The sequence below is a fragment of the Rhinolophus sinicus genome, chromosome 16, assembly GCF_057876585.1.
Source record: "Rhinolophus sinicus isolate RSI-liver-muscle chromosome 16, RSI-T2T, whole genome shotgun sequence".
Taxonomy (NCBI): domain Eukaryota; kingdom Metazoa; phylum Chordata; class Mammalia; order Chiroptera; family Rhinolophidae; genus Rhinolophus; species Rhinolophus sinicus.
This window is the reverse complement of record NC_142516.1, coordinates 53,639,935-53,666,118: the sequence shown is the minus strand read 5'-3', so window position 1 is coordinate 53,666,118 and position 26,184 is coordinate 53,639,935. Positions and strand designations below refer to the sequence as shown.

Below are 26,184 nucleotides of genomic sequence, written 5' to 3'. Positions count from 1 at the left end.
ATTAAAAATCAAAATACTAAGAAATGCATGCAAGAATCAGAGTATTGACATTCTACACCTAAAAACAGAACTTGGTAACGTTTGAATGTGCTCTGAAGTGGTACTATAATGACGGAGTAAAAAATTGCTCTAAAACGAATTATATAACTAGTCACAAAAGGATGAAAACAAACAGAACTGAAAATAAAATAATCTAATAAAGCTGGGTTATAAACCATAAACTCAAACATAGCTTTCAGATAGCTATGTCTATCTAAGCAGTACTGAAATAGGACGAATAGACACAAAGACATGCTATTTACTTAGAATGATGTACCTACAACCTGTATCTCAAGATAGACGGGTATTGGGGGATTCTTTGTTTCATTTCATTTCATTTCAATTTAGACATAGAGCTAGGATTCTAGAATCCAAATTAGGGATCTTGAGATTATTATGGTAAGCGAAATAAGTCAAACAGTAGGGAACGATATGACTTCACTGATATGTGGGATAAAAAACAATAAAGGAACAAGACAAAACAAAGAAACAAAAACTCATAGACACAGACAACAGTTTAGTGGCTACCAGAGGGTAAGTGGGGAGAAGGGATAGTAGAAGAGGATAAAGGGGGTGAAACATATGGTGATGGAAGGAGAACTGACTCTGGGTGGTGAACACACAATGCACTATACAGGTGATATGTTACAGAATTGTACACTGGAAACCTATGTAATTTTACTAATGATTGTCACCCCAATAAATTTTAATTTAAAAGAAAAGAAAGAAAAATTATAACGAATCTCTTCCTCCAACACATGAAGTTGCAATACAGCTTGCTTCTTACCCATATTTTAATTGCTATGAATGAATAAAGTAAAGACATGGTAGCAAAATGAAACAGTGAGCAGGAACCTGAAACTTTGGAAATGGTGAAAGCACCTAAAGGTCACAGATAAAGTTCCTGCCCATATCACAGCCTTCTTTATGCTCTACCAGTTCAGAAATGATCCAACACTACACCAGGTGCGAGGCTGTCGCAGACATAAATGAGACCAAGTTCTCGCCTCCAGTTACTTGAAGACTAGCAGGGCAGTCGTGTCCAGAGCATGCACTCTAGAATTAGTGAATAAAAAGTCAGCTGGTCTGTGAGCATGGATGCTAGCCTTGTATAAATCCTCAGCTACCTTGCCCAGGATGATGCTGACAAACGTAATCACCTTCTAATGTATGAATTTACTTATTGTCTGGGATTGCCTTTGTTTCTTCCAAAATTTAAATTACTGATGCTTAACTCTATGATATAGTTACTATTATAGTCTCCTTTTTTTCCAACTTTACCGAAATACAGTTGACATATAACATTGTGCAAGTTTAAGGTATACAACGTTATGATTTGATATATGTATATATTGAAAAATGATTACCAAAAGGTTAGTTAACACATCCATCACTTCACAATTACCTTTGTGTGTGTGTCATGAATACTTTAAATATCTACTTTCTTAGCAACTTTCAAATATACAACACACTATTGCTAACTATAGTCACCATGCTGTATATTAGATCCCCAGAACTTACTCGTCTTGCAACTGGCAGCTTGAACCCTCTGACCACATTTACCCATCTTCCTCACTTGCTCCACCTCTGGCAATCACCAATCTATCCTGTTTCTATGTGTTTGGCTTTTCTTTTCTTTTTTTTAAGATTCCACATATAAGTGAGAGCATAAGTATTTGTCTTTGCCTGACTTATTTCACTTAGCATAATGTCCCCAAGGTTCATCCATGTTGTTGCAAATAGCAGGATTTCCTTCTTTTTTTATGGCTGAATATAATATTGCATTGTATATATCTTCTACATTTTCTTTATCGATTGATCCATCAATGGACATTCTTTTTAAAAAGAATCCGTAAAAAAAGAACCATCATATACAATCCCCACAAATACCTCATGAGAATGAACACAAGATATTTCCGGCTGCCCTCTTCTCACCCTCAAGACTTTCAAAGCACTCATCACAAAAGGGAACAGAATTAACTAGACCACATTTGTTGTGTAAATGTATATCCCTCGAAGCAAAATATGTTACTGGAGTAGTTTGCCTTCATGATGAGTAAGTCTTACCTTCACAGTGTATGTTGGAAAAAGAAAATCCCAGGAAATAATTAGGAATTAGAGTTAGAGAAATGCAAGCAGCAATGACGTATCACCTGACCTCCCAGGACTGTTACGTCTCCATTACCTCCTTTACAGCCTCAATTTAAAAGGAGGTTTAGGGCTCCTTTGGAACCTAAAACTCACAATGTGAGATTGATTCTTGAAGAAGTCAGGTCTAAGGATATTTTTAAAATGCAACCATTCCAGCCACGAAATCCAAAGAATCATACGTAAGTGTTTAGTAAAAATTAATATTGCAACACTCACTGCCACACTAAACAAGGTAAAGCTAAAATGTCAGTATTATCAGTTACTTCTCAACAATGCTTAAGCTGCAATTCAACTATTTCTCAGGAGAGAAGTTTAGGAATAGAGCTTCATAGACAAAGTGCACCCAAAATGGATACATTGAAAAAACAATTGGTTCACTGTGAATCTGAATTATTTCCACTTAAAAATAAGAAATTGTGTGGGTCTAAAAAAAAAAATCATTGTGAGGTTTTATTTAATTGTTCCATTTCTATTGCAAATGGAAAGAGATTCACATGGTATCAATATTAAAATACAAAAGGCTTACTGTATATTCTGAGGGGGCCAGGGGTTCAGATTAATAGAAAGATTAATTGATATGAAGCATTATATCAATTCCAGAGTGTGATTAATCTAAGCATTTCCTTCTTAAGACATGCTGAAGGAAAACAGCATCATCGATCAGAAGCAGCCTGGGAATCAGGGTGGGGGGCCTAGGCCTGGCCCTGGCTCTGCCATGCAAAGGAGAGTGGTACCTTGGGTAAATAACAGGACTGCTCAGGTGTGTGAGCACAGGAGCCAGGCAGTAACTGTGGATGGAACAGAGAACTCTTCACACCTTGGTGAACTGGATTAGCATGCCTCTAATCTCTAAACCTATACCTCAGGGTGAATGGGAGGACATCACTGTTCAAACTGATTCTGCAAGGCTTTACTTCAGCTCCTACAGAGGAAATAGGACCTACATGGTAAACGAGAGTTGAACATATTTATTATAGCAGGACTTCCTGGCTAATTTGCAGATGTTCCACATTTACATAGGTTTTGTTAACATAATGATCACACCAAGGGAAATATCAAAATGTGTTCTGGGCTCACTAAAGAAAAGACTTCTTAAATTGGAGATATAACCTCTAACATCAAATAGATCAGATTACTTGAACTATAAAGAATGTCCACATTTTCACCCATTTTCCCCTCACTAGCCAAAGTCAATGACAGCAAAGAAACATTCAGAAGGACATCCCCATGGATGCCTTTAATTTACAGTCAGCATATGTCCATTTCAACACTGAGAGCTAAACATACATAATCATGACATAAATTTTCATCATGCAAGGCATCTTCCTTATACTGTCCTTCAAGTTTTTAACTTTGGTTGCAAGGAAATTTAAATCATTGTCATTAGCAATCACTGAGGAATAAAACAATTGCTACTATTACAATCAAAATCATCAGGCTGAGCATATACTCTGAGATCAAGAGTAAGGGATACAGTGTTGAGATCTGACAGGTTCCCACTTTCAAGAATGTTCTGTCTGATACCTCTTGAAAAGATAATTTTTTATAAAAAAAATCTGTGGATTAAGTGGGTTAATGAAATGAGAGTCAATGCTTGGATATAAGCTGAAGTTTCCACAGGGTCTCCAGGAAAAATAATTTAGATGAAGAGGAATCTGTGTCCCTCAAGTGGGAGATCTTTCATTGTCGAAGGTTCCGCCTCAAGTTCACAGCAATGCCTGGCACAGAATCGACATTCTAGAATTCATTGAAGTATGAACGTATGAATGAACAAATGAGGACAGGCCTCATGCTAGCTGAAGAGTTAGGTATGAGCATGGTTTCCTCAGGGGTCAGTGAAGATCCCCACTTTGACTATTACTTCAAATACCTATTTTCAAGAATTGCAAATATTTGGGGATGCGCAATATTTTGGACCTGCTCTGATAAATTGGCATTCTCTGTAGGTTCCTAAGATGAGCTGTGACACCTAAAAATGTATTTAATATTTCCATAATGAATATAGAGTCACATGTAGGGTGATTTAGAAAGAGAAGACTAGAAATACGGGTAAGAATGAAATTGCACACAAAAGCACGCATACAATCTTACTTTACCATTAGATTTCAATGTGCTCACAGTGGAAGGAGTGAGAAGAGGGGTTAACAGATACTAAAATAACCCACTTACTGCTGTCCATGCATTTCTTTTGCACCGGGCACATAACCATCCATCAGAGATCTCCTGAGAAGGGATACCATAACAACCTGTAAAATAATGGTATAAATTCATGAGTTAGGTCTTAGGCACTGTGACAATATTACACATCTTAGCACTGAATAAATAAAATCAAAACAACTGTTTGCCCTATAATTTTTGATTCTTAGAACAAAACATAAGCAAAGCTGTCTCAAAGATACATTTGGTTCTCACACCTCATAGCTAATAGAATATCAGTCCCAGAAAACATGAGAGTATGGGTCTTAATAGTAACTAATGCTTGCAATAGTCATAATAGAGAATACTGAGGATAATTCTTAAATGGGCAATAAAATTTATGAACTGCAGGTCTACTACTTTACTCATGCAAAACATATTTCAAAATAAATTGCAATTCATGAGCAAAATTTGGGGAAGTTTCAAAATAAAACAATAAACTTTGACATATTTTTCTAATTAATGTAATTTAAAATTACATTTCAAAAATTATGTTTCACTGTCTTTAATTTCCGTGATCGAGACAAAGGAAGCACAGTTCATGGTCAGTGATAAAGGATGTCTTCAATTCTACTTGTCTATTCAGTACATACCTGACTCAAAATAACTATGTAAGAAAAGAGCTGATGATGCAAATACATGTAGCAATCACATGACACCAACAAATGTGTTACTCTGACTTCTTGAAATAAAGGGTTTGGAAAGATTTAAATGAGTAGTTTTTAGTATCAAATTTCTATAACATTTGAGATGGGAAAAGAAAATAACAGAAATGTAATTACCCAAAGAAAAGCCTATCATAATTAAGCAAGACCGCAAAATGTTTAGTTCAAGCACATGTTTATGAAATATTATGGTTAAATTGCATAGCTAGTGCATTCAAGAGTCAAGATTAAAATCCCAATGTTTCTGTGAAATGGTGCTTTGCCTCTTATACACATATACATATATATGTGTATGCGATACAAATTGACATAAACACAATAAGAAGGTTGCTATAATTATATTTCAAGCAGATTATGTTCAAATCCCTTGGGGAAGTTGAATAGTATCCAATTAATAAATAAATAACAGAGAGTAAGGTTATTCCAGCCCTAATGTAAGACTGGTATTACTCTGGCATAAATACAGAAGGTAATACTTATTATTATAAACCATTCAGACTAGATTGGTAGAAATAAGCCCTACATAAGTATGTTAACAGCAAATGTGATTTAGTAAGATCTGGAATGTTAAAATGCTTTCAAACAGAGTTACAATATATAATAGATCTCTTTTATACAAAATCATTTTAGAGATTTACAAGGCAGGCCGAGTAAAAAAATGCATCTATCACTTATCCAATTATGTAAAAACACCAAACAGACAGGTATGGAGACTAACCACCTCAGTCCTGGCTGAAACAACTGTAATGACTGTTATCCCCTGAAAGGCAACAGGAACCCTACCTTTACAAAGAATAAAAATTTAACTCAATAATTAAATTCAACAACTCCCAAAATCACCAAAGCAATACTCATTTCTCTTTAGGAAGTCACAAAGGAAAACAGTCAAAATCAACATCAGAGATTAAAATTAAGTTTTTACAAACTATATCTTAAAATAAGTAAAATTCAAGCATGTGAAACTTGATGACTCAGTGTCTGAAAGCCAAATAAACAAACAAACCAGATGTGCTCTTTACTGCTGTTGCATAAAACTGGAGAAAAGGGGAAGATTATACCCACTCATACTTTCATTAGAAAAAATGAGAGAATGAATGACCTAACCATTAAGAATGCCAAGAGTTCAATGCAATAGATTTGGTAGGTTACAAAGGGGTGAGAAGTAAAGACTGATCACTGAACAACCAGCATTGATGAATGAGAGATTCATTTACTTGCATGAACCCGTACGCAGCACTTTGCACAAGAGATGAGAAGACTTGTTCCATCCTCTTCCAGGAAGGCATTAGGTGGAGAATATTCTATATTTTCTTCGCTATAAATAAAACACATCTCTGGAATGAGGGGCTTAGTCTTTCCTCCCGAAGGAACCACTTCATCTAATTTTGTCTCCCATCTAGAATCATTTTCTTCATTGCTGCTGTCTGGCTGAAAAATACAATATCACCACATGAGTAAAAAACACAGAAAAGAACTCATCATTTGTTCTAGTCACTCAAATCTACTAAGAGCTGTTTCATCCACTAACTGCCAGCTTCTGCTCCTCTTCTTGTTCTCCCTGACCCAACTATTCGCTTTTTATCAACGCTCCTCAGGCTCCCGTGCTGGTGCTAAGCTGCAGGAATAAGAGGATAATCTGCACATTTGCTTGTATGAGAAAGCGATGAGCTACTAATTTCTTACATAAATAGTTCATGGAAAGAATCGATTTCTCTGATGAATTTTTTTTTTTTTTTTTTTGTTCTTTATTTGCACTAGGTTAACAGACCTGGTGTCATTTACTGAAGACTCTTACCTGGATACACTGGAAGGAGTGTTTTAAAGACCTCAGTTTTAAGCCGCACAACAATATTTAGGGAATTTTGGAAGGCTTTTACCTCATCACAAAGTTTCAAAAAATCAAGACAGAAAGAGCTGGTAAATGTCACTAAATAAAAAATAAAATGTGCAAAACAAAATTGTCACTTCTCACCAAAATCTACAAAAAATGTTTACTGCTTATTTGAAACTCTAATAACTGTCCTATTATCTCCAGAGATCTTACATTAAATTTCCTTAAGTCTTACAATTTTGGTGGGACTTTTTTTAAGTTATTGGGAAAATACACAGCCAGATATGGAAATAAAAAATAAAAAGTAAAGTTTTTCCAAGAAAACACAGAAATTTAATGATTAAAAAGAAAGCAAAAGTAATGTTTCTCATTCACCAGGGTCACATTCAAAGACAAGTAAATAAACTACTTCCTCTATTTACAAAGGTCTAAAAATATGGCATATTACACATTTCCATGCTCTGAAACATCAGAACAGAAAAGCATTTACTTTTCATGGAACTCTAAGAAAGATGTGATCTTGAATAAAATATTTCTCATTCAATTAGTGAGAGTATAACCCAGAACACAATGTTCACATCAATACACGTTATTGTATCTTAAAAAACATCATTGTGTGTGAGAGAGCTGGAGAATGTGGCCCTTGGTGAGCTAAAATGCTACCAGTATAACAAATATGGAATGATACTGAAAACCACACGGGGCACAGCTGACTGATGAGGGTGAACTACACAATTGCGTGTGAATTGAATTCTGCTGTGTCTCTTGCATGTTCCACGTGGGAAGAAAAAGGGAGACATATTCAGTGTGGTCCTAGAGCTGACATTTGTATTATTGAGAGTCACATTTTCAAACAAAAAGCAGAGTCTAGGTCCAAGTTTTCTCTTGCGAGCTTCTACTATTGGTAAGCTTTAAATTCTGTGTGTCTTGGAAAAAGGGGTAGAAAGGTTGGAATTGTCCCTTGACAAATAAAGGTCAACAAATAAACCAATCATTTATTCAAAAATGATAAAGCACTGTCAGAGAAATGTCTCTCAAGGAGCACTTAGAAATTCTGTTTGCTGCCCTATTATGGCCATCGGCTACGTAAGTATTAGTGTCTTCCTTTTCATGTGAATATTTACCTTGCAATGATTCCCCTGTGTTTTTACAGCCACAGAGCAAGTGCAGCAGTGAAAGGAAACCTTGGCAATGACCCGCCGCCCCTCATTACCTTGTAGTACGGCATGAGGAGCGCACAGATGGCACAGTGAGGCTCCATTCTGGCCATGGCTGTATTATACTCTTGCTCAGCTGCGAAGTTTGGGGACTTCGTCTGCCAAAGGTGGACCAGGGGCTTCGCCCAAGACTCTGTTTCTTCCACTTCCTCCTCAATCAATGGAACCTCAGGCAATTCTGAAGAGACAGGGCGTGAAAACAGTGAGCATGGCACCCAGGGAAAAACAACCCTGGTTACAAAATAAGCAAACATTCCAAAGTATCTGATATTAACGGGAGACAGGAAACCCATTTTATCCTTCCAAGGCATTCTGAGAGAAGTGCAACAAAAGGAGTTTTCTTTTCATCCTCGTCATCTTCAAAGACTAAATCAGATCTGACGGCCAGACAACCACCCTTCTTTTGACACCTTTCCTGGTGCCCTGCCAGGATCGCTCCTCTCCACTTCATGACTTCCCTGTTTCTCCTGCTACCACAACACCTCCTGTGGTAAAACAGGCGATAGGTATGAGATTACCTTCCTTCCAGTTAGCAGAGAATCTGCTAGCCCAGTAACTGCCTTACCAATATTTTCAGTTTCCTCACCTGGCATAGTACATGATTCGATAACATTTACTAATGGGACTTCATTTAATTAACTTTTGGGCTCAGGAATTCATGACAAATAACATTTACATAGCACATATCATGTGCCAAACAATACACTGCCATTACATGGAAGTAAAAGACAATCTCTATGTCAAATCTTTTTTATTTGTTCAATATGATACCTCCAGAGGGTTCAATTTCTTTAAGCATGTATATTTGTTAACATAAAAGGGGCAGAAATCTATTCCACAAATATATCATTTTACAAAATTTTATAGAAGGGAGACAAATACAGAAAGACATAAAAAGTTAAGAGATAAAATTCCTCATGCCAATATCAGAGGACCATGTATCAGGGCAGGTGGCAGCAACCATAGCTACATCTAGTACTTAATGTCTAGAGCTGTGACACATTCTAAAATGCCTCACTAGTAGCTGTCACAGACTTAGGAATAAATACTGTGGAGCAGTGTTCTCAACTCCCCAGCATGGGTGTTTCTGTGAAGCAGTGGGCTCCAGCCCTTGAACTGCTGACTTACCTGTTTTAGAAAAAGTCAAAACAGATTTACTCAGCTTAAAAACAAAACAAAACAAAACAGGAAGGGATGAATGGGGCTGAAAATAATTCAAAAGACATCAGATGCCAACTGAAGTGAAAGGGAACATACCTACTTCCATGTTGGCTGTGGTACTATTATTATTACATTATTTACAATGGAAAATGCTTAGTACTCAGCCAGAGGCAGTATTTGAAAACAAAGCAAAAGGTAAGAACCTTTGTCTATACAGAGGATGCCAAAAAATGTATACAAGTCATGTGTATACATTTTTGGCACCCCCAATTATGTATTTCAATTGTACCCCCAGAAGTAATCTGCCTCTAAACATAAACTTCCCAACAGTAAACTACAGAATACTTACTGTAAGGACTAAGATTTGACAAATGAAAGGTGGGAGTGAAAAGTTAGCCAGGAAATTCAAATACCATTAAGTCCTTAAATCAGAGGCTAATATCTCTCACATATATACTAAAAATGGGATCTAAACGAAAAGAAATCCTTAGTTTTGCATAACTATTGCTACTTACTGGCACAAAATAAATTGGTCGTATCACTTGCTTTACTATAAAAGATTGAAACACAACATCAAGATAGCTGATGTCCTTATCCCTTTAGCTGGTCATAAGTTAATGTAATTGTGATGGAGGGATGGGGGAACACTATTTAATTCCTACAAGCCTAGCAACAATGAAAAAGAAACAGAGGGAAAGGACAATTCCTGCTAATGGAGCCGGAGAGCAGGCGGTACGGGCAAGGCCTACGGCAAGACTTGACATAAGGTAGCCTATGCAACCTGAGCTTGTCCTCCAAACCTCCCAGCAACGACCTGATAGAGGACCCTGGTCTATGGCTGTCCTTCCCCAAAGATGAGGTCTACTCTGGTGCAAAAAGCATTTGTCTTCTGTTTGGCTGCCCTCAGGGACAGGCAGGCACTGAACACCGTAACTACGTCACCCCATAAGTCAGAACTAGCATGGCAGCAACGCCGGGCAGCACCAAGTCCAGGGAACCGTCATCCAGGGACCTGGCTTTACATTCAAACCCTTCCATTCAGAAGCACTGTGGCTTTGGGTAAGATAGATTCTCACAAAACGAGAATCCCTTCCTCACTTACTTCAGGGTTGTTGTTTTCTTCTTTTTAAGATTAAAATGAAATAGTAAATATAAAACTTCTTTTTAAACTCTAAAGTGCTAAAGTTCTTCACAAATTCTAGAGGGATACATAAATGTATATATTATTACATAAAATCCATCTAATTGTCTAATTTCATTTGATCTGTTTGTCAGTTCAATACTGCAATATTTTATGAGGGGGAAAAAGAGACTGCATTTAATCATAAGTATATGATGGTGACTATTCAGATTTCAATTTAGCTTTAAAAGTAAAAAATATCGGCACATTCTTGAAGGTAAATATTTTGCTTCCCTGAAATTTCCTTATTAAATTATTCATCCCTTCTCTACCTCCTAGAACTCTTGCTTCCCTTTGAACCATGGTATTGTTCAAGCATAGACTAACCCTGGCTATTGCCTTTCTCAGACTACAATATTCACATAACTACAAGTCTCAATCCCTTAGGGAACCAAGAATGTTCTGAGGGGAAAAGTCTTCTCAGGATATCTAAGTACTCTCATCATCACACAATTCCAAGGGAAAATTCTCCTTTTCAGCCTCTAAACACGTACCTCTACTCCTGTTCCTGGCTCCTTTTAGTGTGTCTTCATCTGCTGACTTTTTTTGAAAAATACTCTCTCTAGCTTCCAATTTACAGCAGAGGGAAAACGTTTCTCCATTGTTGCTTTTAAATGTTTTGATTATCTAACATCACTCTGCCTAGGAATTTCCTCTTTTTTCCCTTTCTTCAACTACAGTTGACTAATAAACCTCTAACTGTTTCACTATAATCTCATTGGTATATAATTACCTCACAAAACATGATGTGTTTTGTAACCTGTTGTGCCATGAAAATAGACCATACTGTTTTATAGATTTTCCAATTTTTAAAATATCAAATTAGTTCTCACAATATCTTCATAAAAGAGGGCAAAGGCAGATATTAGTAAACATATGAAGACATGGATACTGTAGGCATTGTTTTTATTGAACACCAATGTTTTTATTACTATATCTCTTTTTTTTTTAACATCACAATCAGAGGATTGTTCAGAACTCTGAGTCTCATCCTGAATGCCAGTTTGCTATAGAATGGAGAGAGTGAGGCAAAGGGAAGATCCCTTGGTATAGTGCATTAAAGTCTGGGATATCTGTGAAAGCATTACCAGCATAGAAGTCCCTTCTTTCCCAAGAACAAAAGCAGAGCTAATAGTATAATAGCAGTTCTCAAAGTAAGGTCTATGGATTCCAGGAGACACACACACACAATTTCTTACATGGTCAAAAATACTTGCGTAATAACCTGAAGGTATTATTTGCCTATGTTATTCTGTTGACATTTGAAACGGTGATACAAGAGCAATGGAGGATAAAACTGTTGGTGTCTGAAACTGTCTGAACTTGAATCAAGGCAATGGCACCAATGCAGTCATTATTCTTGACTACCTCGTATTTAGTGTGTGTGGAAGGGGAGGGAGGAGTTTTGCTCTGATGAAGCAAAAAAAAAGTGTGAATTTTACTAAATTTGTGATAAAATAGGATGTATGCCTAAAGTACTTCTGCGGTACTTTCAAGTTCAATAGTTGTCTTGGGGTTGAATCATAAGTTGAATGAGCTGTCTTTTCCATGAAGCACCACTTGTACTTGAAAGAATGATTAATAGGCAAACTATTCAGACTTGTGTATTGGGCATCAATTTTGATGAAAATGGACAAAGAAAGCCTGTCATTTTAATTAAAAAACTATGAAGAAAAGTTGTTGACAAATATTCAATCTTATGAGTTCAAATGAGAATCTTGGAAAACTTATATCCACTATTGTGAGCTTGATTGCTTCCCAATACTTAAAGCTATTTCTGATGGGATTGATGGTGAAAATATAAAATGTAATTTTCAAATATTATATAAAGAGACCTGTATAACTCAGACATTTGTTTACCAATGCATGATGTTATAAAATCATGCATGTGTAAAAGAACCACTCAAAGTGCAAGATACACCAATGAATCTTTCATTTAATAAAGTCAAAAGGTTCACCAATGTGAATTCAGATTCCACATTGCAACTAATCTTTAAAAAACTACTATTTATCAAATTTTGGTGTAGTATCAAAGAAGAATATCCGTAATTATCTGAAAAGGCTATTAAAATACTGCATCCCTTCCAACCACATATCTGTGTGAAGCCGGACTTTATTCATATACTTCAATAAGAACAACATCATGCAATGCATTGAATGCAGAAGCATATATGAAAATCCAACTATTTTTATTAAATCCAGTATTAAAGATCTTTGCAAAAATGTAAAGTAATGCTGCTCTTTTTTTTTTATGGTTTGGGGAAATAGTTATTTTTTATGAAAATAAATGTAACTGCATATGTATTTATTATTGCTACTAATAAATAAATTGTTACTGATAAATGAATTAATACATTTCAAATTTTCCCTGTTTTAACTTCCAGCAAATAAGTATTGATAAGGTAATCCCATAGGAAAGGAAGAGAAGGGAAAGAGAAAACGGAAGGGAAGGGACAAGATGAGATTAAACAAACCCTCTTTGAGGTCCTCAAAATGTTTAAAAGCTTAAGGGGTCCTGACACCAAAAACACTGAGAATCACTGAATATACATACATTTTCTCATTTTTATCCAAAAGCATTTGTATCACAGAGTCACTGGTGAACAATACAGCCCCAATAAAACTGGTGTAGACTGTTCTCACAGCCAGGCCAGAATACCATCAACTGCTTTCCTCAATCAATGTGCGATGCTTAAGCAGAAAGAAAACAAGTCAACACTGCAGGAAGGCCTCCTTTCCTCTTGGTTCTTTCATTAAGGGCTGCAAGATTTGCCAACCATAGTTAAAAAACAAAAACTCTATGCCAATAGCACTTAATTTTCTTTTTTCTTAGTGAGTCTCTTACTTCATGGCGGAAATCTAGACTTCTAAACTGTTATATTTACAAAAACATTCCCATTACTCTGTAGCAAGTAAAGTTCATCAAGAAAAGCCTGAGCCTAAACACACAGCAATTTACATAGCTCTACTAAATTCACAGAAGCACGTCATAACACAGCTCCGGACATCTTGTGCTCACGAACTTTGTCCAGCAGCCTCCTATGAAGGATGGCCAGCCTCCTAACAAGCCCTGGAGCAAAACAGATACTATCTTGGATAAACATACTGAAGTAACCTATTGAAAATGCTGCTGACATACCAGCCCGGCTACAATAGCTTCTTTGAAATTTTTCAGTCATACCACTAAAAAACAGTAAGTTGTTTTATTCTATAAAAGAACTTGCCTACAGACCAAACACCAAGCTCCTGGATCATACACACAATGCACTAAAATTGTTGCTTTTTAGCCATATTAAAAACACTCTTTCTGACTTAACCTGGGAAACCAAACTGTGCCTCTGAGTCTGACTAGTTCTGGCAAAAATAAAAGCACGTTGAGAAAGGTAGTGGAAATAGATATGCATACAGAACCCAAGAATAGTACTCAAGCAGAAATAAGAGTTAAACCAACAATATTTGATTCATGTATGTGACAGCTGGGTACTAAAGGATGGACCACAACTTCTGCCTCTGCAATTACTTGTAAGTAGCCTCTCACAAGCAGCCTGCTTACAACTCCCCTTCATCCTTCTCCAGTGTGTCTTAAACGCTCCAAAACGATCGTCCCTGCTTACTGTTTATACTCATTGTGATACTGTGATATAAAAAGAAACATATATTTGGTCTTTGTCCTGGTACCTGGCACAGAGCTTCTAAAACCCTTGGGATTTCCCGAGTGACAGGGGTGAGTGGAGCATCACTGGTTAAAATATTTGATCTTAGATCCTAGTTCCTCACACAAGCTTCTAAGACTGTTGGAATCTCCGAATTGATAAGGGTATCTTTTGTTTGTTCATGAGATGACTGGTGGCTGGGGCCCCTAGACAGCTCCAGGATGGGGGCTGGCCACCAGAAAGACCAAGTCAGGATTAAAGGGTTAGCACCTCAACCCTCCTTTGCAGGGGGCGGGGGGGGGGGAAGGGGTGGCAGGGCTGGAGACTGAGTTAATGGCTAACAGACGATGACTTAATCAAACACGGGGTTCAAAGAGCTTCCAGAATGGTGAATGTATTAAGGTGCTGGGAAGGTAATGGATTTGGAGAGGGATGGAAGCTCAGCACACCTCCCACAACCCCATACCTTGCCCTGTATGTCCCTTCTTTTTGGCTGATCTGAGCTGTAAACCAGTAAAGGAAGTAAAGTGTTTTCCTGAGTTCTGTGAGCCATTCTAGCAAATTCTCAAACCTGAGGAGGGAGTTGTAGGAACCTCCCAGACTTTATAGCCCATTGGTCAGGAATAAGGATGGATGTGCAATTGGTGTCTGAAATGGAGGTATCTTGCGGAACTGAGTCTTCAGCCTGTGGGGGCTATACTAACTCCACGCTGTGAGTGTCAAATGAATTAAGTTGTAGGATACCCAATTGGTATCCGGAGAGTTGGAGAATTGGTTGATTTGGGAAAAATAACCCACACATTTGCTGTCAGAAGTATTCTTACTTGTAGTACCTGCCTTCTCCTTGGGACTATAAACAACTCTGTTTTTCAAAAGGTTGACTCCAGTCTCAAAGGGATAACTAAAAATGTGTCTTGTTGATATTTTAACTATGAAATCTGAGAGTCAGTAATACGTCTGACGCTGACCCAATGTCTCTACAGCGGCCAGAAAGTTTGCATGAAAGACCCTACTGAGTATTTAAGGAGAAAGAAAAGGAAGACCATAGAAAGTTAGGAGCTCAAGAAATCCTAAAATCTTTCTGGTTCTAAAAAGAAAGTCAGGCTTGTTGCAATTCACTTGAGAATCTTAAGATGGACAGAATCTTCTTAACATTTCTACTTATACTAATTTGAGGTAACCTGTACACCCCATTATTTGGAGAACAATTTTTCCCTCAAATAAATAAAACTTCCCAAGGTGTTGTGGAGGCCCCACTAAGAAGTGATCTTAGGATTATCATGGATACACACTTTTAATTTTAATGATTAAGTATTGATTTTGGTTACTTTCTACATGAAACGATTTATACTGCTTTTTATATAAAAGTATGTATAGGTTTTAAAAAGCTTAGCTCTTCCCATAAGAAGCCTAAGGTAACCTCTGAAAATGGTTCACTATTCACTTGACCCAGAAAACCCCACAAAAATCATGTAATCGAGAGGTTCAAATATTTGTGTTCACTTTAAGAACACTCGTGAAACTGCCCAGGCCATCAAGAGTATGCATATATATCCTAAAAGCCACCAAGTATCTGAAGCATGTCACTTTACAAAAGCAATGTGAGCCATTCTTTCGTTACAGTGGTGGAGTTTGGGAGGTGTGTCCAGGCCAAACAGTGGGGCTGGATGCAGGGTCGGTGGCCCAAAACAAGTGCAGAATTTTGCTGCACATTGTTAAAAATGCAAAAAGTAATGCTGAACCTAAGGGTTTAGATGTAGATTCTCTGGTCACTGAGCACATCCAGGTGAACAAAGCTCCCAAGATGCAGTGCAGAACTTACAGAGCTCACGGGTAGGTAACCCACCCGTGAGCTCTCCCTGCCACATTGAGATGATCTTATCTTAACTGAGAAAGAGCAGATTGTTCCTAAACCAGAAGAAGAGGTTGCACATAAGAAAAAGCTCTCCCAGAAGAAACTGAAGAAGCATAGACTTATGGCCTGAAAGTAAATTCAGCATCAAAGAAATGCTAATAAAAGTAAGAAAAAAGAAAAAAGCTTACATAAATACAGTAAAACTAAAAAAATAATATTTAAAAATATTAGTTCAAGTAACTGCAAGATTAAATCTATGACTAATCTAAAATTGACTTCATACAGTTAATGTAATAAATTAGGTAAGAAATGTAATAAAGGTCTGGACTTCGTGTTCTAGAACAACAGATATTCAACTATTCTGAGGTACGCATGGCTACAGAAATAGAGGTCTGATCCAACTCTTATTAGAATAAATTAAAATAGTGTTTTACACATGTAATCTGTGCTGCCTTAAAGTTTGGTTATAATTCTAAACCTCAGTTTCTTCATCTGCAAAATGAGTATAAGATGATCTAAATCACAGGGTTTACCAACAGGTTATATGTGATACTAGCCATTAAGCTGCTCATTAGCATGAAGACCTAGGGCTTCAATAGATGGTGGTTCCTCTGGAGGGAACCAGAGTTTGCCACCCCAAAATATGCCTTTTGGAATATTGATAATTTTAAGCTAATTATTTTTAAGAAACAAGTGGCTCAAGAAAAACCTTTGGCCTTCCCCCTAACTCTCTAAAAGGAATTTAGATGGAGGGCCTGCTCCAGAAAGGGAGATATCATCACATATAACCATAGTTTAATATGAACTAGTGTGTGACAGACAGTGAGGAACCTAGCAAGGACCCTTTGATCAAAGTCCTCTCTGCGTCCCATTGTTAAAGATGGCCCAGCAAACATTTATTTACCAAACATTTGCTGTTCATCTCCATGTGAACTGCCTTTCTTCCCTGTGAAGTTCCCAGCTAGTTCTCCTAGCTCAAAATGGCATATAAACCTCAACTGCCCAATTGTCATTGGGTCTCATATTCTTATGGAACCCCAGGTGAACATACACATTAAATTTGGTTATTTTTTTCTTTTAATCTGTCTCATGTTAATTTGATTATTAGTCCAGCCAGAAGAACTTAGAAGGGTGGGAGGAAAATTATTTTTTGCACCCCCACCATTCCTTCTGAGTCTCCAGCATAACCTTTGCAAAGATCATCCAGAAAATTTTCATCCAGAAAATTACTTAAATGTATACCCTAAACACTAAACTTTTAACAAGACAAATTAGAACAGGAAGAGCCGATCTAGGCAGACACCCAGTTATCTCCTGCATATAAACATTTCTACTAAAAGATTTATCCTTTCAGAGAAATAAAAGTGTTTAATTCCCATTCAGTCAAAAATAACACTGAATATTATTTATGATAACAAAAACGATTAATGTCTTCTACAGAAGTATCTTCCCAAAAGTACCGCTTTAAAAATATTTAAATAAATTATGGCATGGCCATATTATGCCAGCATCAGGAAGGTACTTTTGAAGAATATTAATGAAATATAAAACAACATAAATATAAACACTATATAACATATAATATTAAGTGAATATGAATATTATCTTAATAGATGAAAAATCAGGACACAAAACTATATAGAGAATGATGACATTCCATAAAAAATAAATTTAAAAGTATTAAAGGACAGGAGGATTATAAGTTTTTATAGTTATAAATAGTATATACAATCTTTAAAGTTAAAAAAAAACTGCACTCAGAATTATATTAGGTAGGTCCTGTGAACTGGGGAAAACCTTAGTTTAAAAGCAGACATACGTCAGATTTATTCACTCCCCAGTACAGTCTTTTTGAACAAATTTTACTTACTAAATGTAGGGTGATTTCTCAATAGAAAAACATTTGGGCCATTGTGGAAGAACTGCTGCCAGGACTTGCTGATGGAACCTGGCAGATGGGAAAAGCCATCGACTTTACTACAGTACAATTTCCCTTTACCAATCACCACAATGATTTTGCTGTTGAGGTTATGTTCCAGTGAAGTGTTTTGGCTGGTATAGCAGTATTCTCTGCTATGAAGAGCACAGCAGCATCTGTTATCTTTCAGGTACTTGAGCAAAATCTCAGCCCTGGGAGGCATTACATATATGGTTTCAAATGTCCTAGAGGAAACTGTGGGGGAGGAGGGTGTGGGGAGAGGAAGAGGGCAAGAATGAGTTACTGAATAAAAGCAAAGAAATTCAAACTTGAGAACTTTATTGTTCCCATACAAACTACTATATAATCTGTATACAAACTATATTTCAATGATTTTATGAAACCCTGAATTTCAAAGGTTTGTAAGGGTATGTTTCAAAAGTACAAAATCGGAAAAATTTATATGACTTTGTAGGTATGATATTAGGAAGTGGTGACATAAAGGAAAAATTAAACTCTGCATTACAGTACCCCTAAAATGCTAATGTAATAATGGATAACAGAATTCCACTGTTTTAGGCCTAAAGCACTTAAGAAATTGAATGGATAGACATAGTTTTATTCTTTACGCATAACTTCGCAATAACAGAGATGTCAAAAACGTTTCAAAAGGATACAGTCAACTCATTCAATAGACTGTTTTATGCAACAGAAACATTCCAAAGCACAGTCCTTCAAAATTCCTGTTACATAAAAATGCCGATACTTATGGTATCTCTGGGGAGTTGGGTGTCAGAGAGAACTTTGGCATTATCTATGTTGCTTAAATTTTTTAAAGAATGTTAGCTCATATTTTACTAACATATATTCTTACAATACACATGGACAACAAGGAATACTGCAAATGATCTACTCTATCAACAAAGATGCTGGTTCTCATCAGACATTCATATGTGCTCACCTGGCTTCTTTTATCAGTACTGAGGCTATTATTGGGCATTGCTCATGATAAAGTAGAAAGAATGCAAACTTGGGAATTAGGATTTAAAGGCTTTTATCTACCAATTACAAGCCTTGTGACCTTGGACAAGTGACTGAATGTCTCTGAGCTTCAGTTTCCTCAATAATAAAATGGATAACACCATCTATCTTTTTAAAAATGTAAATAATAATTGCTAATAGTGAATACAATAGGAAGAAAGCAACAAGTGCATTTTCATATCTTTGTGGGGGAGGGGAAAAGAAAATGTCTATAAGGAAACTGGCGTATCTTTGGAAAATTCGATGACACATGGCACCAAAAGGAACTTATTCAGAGCATCAAATCAAAGATAGGTGAAAGAGCGAGCATATGAAATTCACTGTGCTCTAGGCAATATGACAGATGCTGAAAACAGCAAAATAAACAGTCCCTAGCCTTCAAGAAGTTCTAAATTTCCCATGGGATAAACCTCCAGTTTCTTAAGCTATTTCATTAACATTATCTACACTACAAAGTCAAAAAATGGCTGAACAAGTTCTCTAAGCAAAAAACCACCAGCATATTGCAATTTACCTGCAAAAAAAAAAAAAAGCTCCCCTTAGGTAAAAGTCAGCTCTGGTCATCTTCGTAAAGGAGAGCAGGATCCTTAGACATTTGACCCAGGAACTAAAAGGGATAGCGCCTGGCCGATCACGCAAAACAGCTGCTAAGGAGAGAGTGAAGGACTTCATGCAGGGTTGCCATGATGCTGACTACTGAGGAGTTCTCTAGAGAATGTACAGAAATAAGAAGACAGGGTGGCAAACGTTCATTCTGTCATTCCACATTAACAGCCATCCACCAAAAGGCAAAGGACCATCCAGGGTCCTGTCAGCCACTATACTTCTTGCTTTTCTTAAAACATGCCACACTCACTCCCTCCTTGGGGCTTTTATACTCATTATTCTCTCCCAAGACACTCCCAGATCGTTGGATAACTCACTTAAAGGCATTATGAAGTATATTTCTTCAAGAAGAGACCTTAACAACTATGGAAAAATTTGAGTTATGTCCAGATATGTCCCCTTTTCTCCTTAAGTTTCTACTCTTTATTATTAGCACAACAAAAAGTTCTGCACTTTTCGATGTTGAAAATGTTTCCCCCCAAAAAAAAAAACATGAACAGTAAAATCACAGAATATCACTGTAGAATTTAGAAGTCCATTTGAAATGTATAAAAAATAATCACCTCATCATTTCCCTAAAACTGGGAACCTAAGACCCAAAAGGAGAAAAGGAATAAAACACCACTTTATATAATTAAAATGATGATAAAATGAGCCACTTCCTAACCACTCACTATCTGGGAGGCTATACATGTCACTTAAGCACCACCCACCCCCACCCCAAGCAGTGGAAAGTACCCAAATATCAGCCTGCAGAAAGTTAACAGCCCAGGACTAAGTTTTCAGAGGCAAAATAAAGAAAATAAAGAATAATCTACGCAAACTTTGCACGCTTATTCTTGATCTTCATCATTAGTTTCACAACCAAACAAAAGGTGGAAATAGAAATGCAGAAAACATGGTACAAAATAAGGGATAATTCAATGGCCTATAGGGTTAAGACATCTCTGTCTCCAGGGAAAGGGGGCTGTGTACAAATTTGAGGAAATGTAATACATTTAAGTTAAGCTGTATGAAACTGCAGTTTTTGTAGATTGAAAAAAATCAAATATTAGCAATTTCATACATTTCAGCCTAATACAGTCATTTATTTTTCTAAAGAATGAAATGAACAACACAACTATATCAAAAACTCTCCCTCAGGTGTTTTCTACAAGACTTTAGGAGTCACAAGGCACACAGGAATTCAAAAGAATCAGTTTTGACTATCATTTTACAATCCCAACACTTTCAGCACATATAGAGACCTGATCATACTTCACACCAACCATGTTTAGAAAAGTTTCAAGATTGATTCTGAAAAAGTACAGAAAGCAACCGTATAACATGAGTTAAAAAGTTTACATTTTTCCTCTAATTTAATCAAACCGTTATGAAGCCACACTAGCATAATAAGAGCAAGGTGTTTTTGATTTTTATTCCCCGCATTGCAGTAAAAGTCATTGCCATTGGGACTCCAAATGGAATTTACTGACAGAGAAATCAAACTAAACTGAGAATGCCCGACTATTATTACACAGCTGAGTGCTAGATAAAATATCCATTAAATCTGAGTGCCAACAACATCTAATGTTTTATGTCTACATAATGCAGGAAAACATTGGCTGTGACCTATCAACAAACATTCCAAGCCAGTCTACTCAGTAATATGCTGAAGTTGCTGTTTTATTACTTAAACAGACAGAACTATAACTGTGCTTATTATGAAAGTATAATATTACCTCAAGTTAATAAGAACTGATGGAACAAAGACATCGTTATGTAAAAATTAATAACATTTGGAGCATGACATGCAACAGTCATAAGAGAGCACTTTTTTCCAAAATTAGCAGAGAAACGGAGTTTTTACACAAGAGAAACACTGATGATGTTCCTATACTTCACTATTTTGCTCTTCATTGAAAGTCTAGCATGAGGCATGGGGACTACATAGTATCCTCTCCTATCGTCGTATTTTCATAGAATCAAAGACCTTTAGAGTTGAATGAAACTTTGGGATCACTAAGCCAACCATTTCATTATATAGATGAATAAACATACAATGAGCCTCACACAGAATACATGACTTAGTTCTCCAGGCCAGATAGCCATTAACAGCCCAGGAGAAATTAGAAGGCAGGTCTCAGATTACCTGCCATAAACATTGAGTCATGGTTCCATATCTATCTGGCAAAACAAATAAATGGGTGCTTTTAATATTTAAAATGAAATTGCTATTTATTACTTAAAATAATATTTGTCAAGCTTGAATCAATAAAAGACATTATTATATTTGGTCTATATATCTACTTCATAAAAGCCTTCCTTGAAATACAAGAAATAAAATGAAGACCAACAAATCTTTACCAATACTCTTTAGAAAGAAGGGAGTTACAGAACACCAGGGGCAGGAGGGCATAATTCTCCCCCCAAAACATCTATCTGCCAAAGGTAGTGAAACAGCCAATTCTAAACAGTGCCCTTTTGTGTGAGGGGTTAACTGCAAAGTGCCCAAGAGCAGGGCTGTACACTAGTAGTAGCAGTTACAGTGACTGAATGACACAAGGTAAATTTCAGAAACTACCACAGGAAATATCAGGCGATCCCAGAAGAAAACCAAAATCTCCAATAAAATGAAATCAGTGGGTAGTTCTAGTCTTGGGAAAATATGTTCAGAACCAGTTGAGTATTCAATCGCATCATAAACATGAGCACTTTAGTAAAACGAGTGTGAAAAAGAGAAAAACATTTGGGAAAGTAATCAAATTGTGTCAGACTTGAGTTCCTGAGATTTTCCTTACTTAATTGTACTTAACTGTATACATGTTATTTTTTAAAATAACTGAAAACCTATGTAAAATGGGTTAAATAATAGTCAAACACCAAGAATAATCTCTAATTAAAGCAGCAATTTCTATCTCTTCCATCTCTGTATTTAAATATTTAATCCATTACTAAATGAATTATAATATTAATAGACAGACTGTCTAAAAAATACATTGCTGTAACACTGCCTGAAATATAGTCCGAATCAAACCCTCAAGGCATGAAGACACTATAGAGATAGGAATCAGGGTCTAAGCTGTCTTTAATTTCAAAGAGATGCTTCACAGCTCATTACAGTACTGCATTGGCTGAATTGATGATTTACGATGAGTTATCCAGACAGTTCAGATTAGAGAAAATTAGAGCCATAACCAGGGCTTTAATCTGAATCTTCTCAATTTTCAAACTTGTAGGTGGGATCACCTCTGCACTTGGGTGAACAAATACAGGCGGGTATCTGCATCTTTCAATCTTTCTGTATGACTATTCCAGAAATCATAAAATTATAGTTGAAGAGTTACAAACAAAAATTTGGTCCAATGGCAATGAACTCAACATACTGAGCTCTCCCTGTTATTTCAGGGTATTTGAAATGCCAAAAATCTACGCATGAACCTATAGTTTAGGAACCCTGATCATTGATGACCTGTTCTCGCATTTTACACAAGAGAGAACTGAAGCCAGAGATAAGACTTGCCCAAAGTCAAAAAACTTATGAAGGATAAACCCAGGACTCCAATCAGAGTCTATTGTCCATTAGTCAAACAGATTCTTTTTCAGCGTGCACTCATAAGACTTGGTAATTGCTTCTGCTAAATGTCCTGGAGGCTTTCACAGTCAGGACCCACTTTTACTTTAAATTTTGCCTTGGAATAAAAAACTACAAATTTGATGGCAGTCCCAGGGTTAAGAACTGTTAGGGTGACTTTCTCTTCTCATCCTATCACCTTTGCTAATACAAGGCCAAACCCAGGTGACAAGTCCTCTTGTCCTCTGCCTGTGCCTATGGCCAGTTATGGTTTTTGTTTTTCCCTAGTCTGCCCTTATCTAAGGGTGTAGGTTCTGTGTGCCTGAGGGACCCTACATCTTAGCTCTGATTTCCCTACCTCTCCTCTAGCCCTGGCCTATTCCCCACCCCCAAATAGCTCTCCTCTTCTAATCTGGATGTCATTTCTCTCTGAATCCCCTCTGGAGTTCCCCCATTTCTTGAGAGCTCAGTTACCACCTTCCTCCCGCACTTCGCCACACACCAGGTATAACAGGATAAGGAAGTATTGCTCAAGATGGTGTTTATAAATTTAAAGAATTCAAGTTAAAAATAAAGACAATGCAAAGAAACCTACAGCATGTTAATTCCATGATTTGACAACTTTAAAGAAGTGACTCTCAACTTCTAGAGTATCTTAAGATGAATGTTCGAATGACCAATTTTATCCCATCATATAAAACAGGTAGACTTTTACTGGGAACATGGCTAGATTATGTGTAGTAAGTGTTTATCCCTAAAATCCAAAATTCTTTTACCTATAAATTGTTTATTACCTATGATCCCCCTATGGTATGTATTTGCAACTTGGTCAAATTACTTCTCCACCAAGCAATTTTTTAGAAAAGTTTGTTACAGCAAATTGACAGAATACTGAATATGGTACAATACACACAGAAAAAATACTGAAAAGCATCACAAGCCTACCTTCATCACTTGTTGCCTGTTGCTTCACCAGAGTCATTGGGGATCTTGCTGGAGGCTTGCTAAGTGGATGGCGCCAACTTTTAGCAGTTTTGGTTTCTCCCTCTAGTCTCTGGTTCCAGAACAAAAATGGGGAAGAAACACCCACAGGTAAAGACTTATTTTATACAAAAAAAAACTATGGTTCATAATGATTTATGACAATTTAATTAGGAAGAACTCCTGTACTTTTTTTATTTTTCCACTTCCTGGCCATTCTATTAGTTATTTTACAAAGAGGTCAATTAACTATCGTTCCACTTCATATTAAAACACTGTCTGTAGTGAGGAGCAGGCTTATCAGGACTACAATAAACTTAGCAGTTAGCAAGGTTCCAAAAGGTCTTTAAAACTAATCTACATTTAGGATTATATATTCACGACCATATAGGACCGTGGCATTTGGCCACCTCTATGCTGGTCACTTGTGAGTATCTGACATGTTATTTTGCTTTCTATCCATAGAGAAAACCAGACGCCAAACTGAGCCCATACACTTCCTTTCACTCAGAAACGAATCACCACTTCACTGAGGATATAACAAGAAATCAAAAGTTGTTTTTTTAAAATATGGTAAATTACTGTCATCTTGAAACCACTTAAATTTTATATAAAGTCTTTGGCCCTGGGCTCTACAAACTACTTCACATTTCAAAGGTAGAGGAAAAAGTCATGCGTACCCTGACACCTTCCAGAGTGAACCAATTACAAGCTTTCTTGCCTACTCAATCCAAAAGAAAAAAAAGGGGGTGGTGGGGTTCCCCAAGACAGCGTTTGAAACTAATAGGTTTATATCAACAGTTGACTAGGAAAGAAAGGAGTCTGTCAGAAATTTTCCTGTCAGCTGAAGAAGCAGTGGTTGGGTGAGATTTATCTGTGGTTTATAATAGCTAAAAAGTAATGTGGGAAATTATAACTTAGTCAACACCAAGAAATATTTATTAAGCTCTTATTATGTGCCACGTTGTTCTAAAAGCTGAGTTATAGCAGGAAAAAATACACCAGGTCCTTGCTTTCAAGGAGTGTGCATTATAAGAGGGAAGAGCACAGATAAGAAATAAGTACAAAGTAAATATTTATCAGGTACTATTAAGTAGATAAGCGATAAAGAAAAAATAAAGTAGGACAAAGGAACGGAAAGATATGGGGAGAGGGCTATTTTACACAGGGTCATTCGAAAAGGCCTTTCTGATGAGGAGACATTTGAGTGTAATCATGAGTGCAATGAGGGAGCAATATATTTAGAGCTCTGGGGAAGGAGCACTTTGGACAGCAGGAATAACATGTGAAGCGTTAACATATTTGGTGTATTCCAGGGAGAGCATGGAGCCCAGTTATAGATAGAGAGACAGATAATGTTCAGAAAGTAACTTAATTATTTCTTGAGAAGATTGACTAAAGCTGACTGCTACTAGCATACACATAGTATTACACTTAAAAATAAGACACAAAAATGAAATGGGTCTATATTACTTGGAACGATTGCCTGACACCCTGATGTAAGAAAAGAATACCGTATAGCTCTTTCTAAGAAGGGCAAACCAAGTCACCCAGCCCTTAAGGGCAGCATTTGCTTTCCTCGGAGGGCAATCTCTGTTCAGTGAAATAGTAATGATGAAGGTTAAAGGCACTGAGGGTAGAAGCGCCTCCACTGAAGGCAAGGAACCGGAAGAGTTACTTTCAGTTCCATTCCAGTTTAAAGTACGTGACTGAATATAACCTAAATAGGCATTTGACTTATTCACCACTCTAGAATCCCAATATCTGTTTAGGTACAATTAATCCCTACATGAAATTGAGTTGTAAAATTGGTTTACTAAGTAGTATGTGAATACTATTTTCAAACTTCCCTTTAGCCACCTTTTCAAATAAATTAGGCCATTGTTTTCTATTTCTCATATGTTTTAATAAATATTTTATGGTTCAGTAGAATATATAATCATGCATGAAATGATAAACGTGATTATGTCAAATTAGGAAATTATCTATATGTTATTTGACATTTTAAAACTAGGGAGATTAGATGAGTGGATTTCCTTATCTAATCTCCCTTACTACTCAAAGATGTGATAGACAAGGTCAGTGGTGAGTTGAAATGAGCAAGAGCAAATCAAGAAGTGGGTCTGTTCAGGGCACT

General features: G+C 36.7%; 1 protein-coding gene across 6 annotated transcripts in view; it reads right to left on the bottom strand.

The window, feature by feature from the left end:
- Positions 1-26,184, bottom strand: part of KDM4C (lysine demethylase 4C) — a 383,956-nt gene that overhangs the window by 132,751 nt on the left and 225,021 nt on the right. For all 6 annotated transcript variants that reach the window (XM_088793095.1, XM_019727138.3, XM_088793096.1 and 3 more), the window contains 4 exons: positions 24,012-24,120; positions 8,096-8,277; positions 6,266-6,479; positions 4,360-4,436 (listed from right to left, as the gene is read on the bottom strand). In XM_088793095.1, the coding sequence (XP_088649221.1) occupies positions 4,360-4,436; positions 6,266-6,479; positions 8,096-8,277; positions 24,012-24,120 (582 nt within the window). The remainder of the gene's footprint in view (positions 1-4,359; positions 4,437-6,265; positions 6,480-8,095; positions 8,278-24,011; positions 24,121-26,184) is intronic.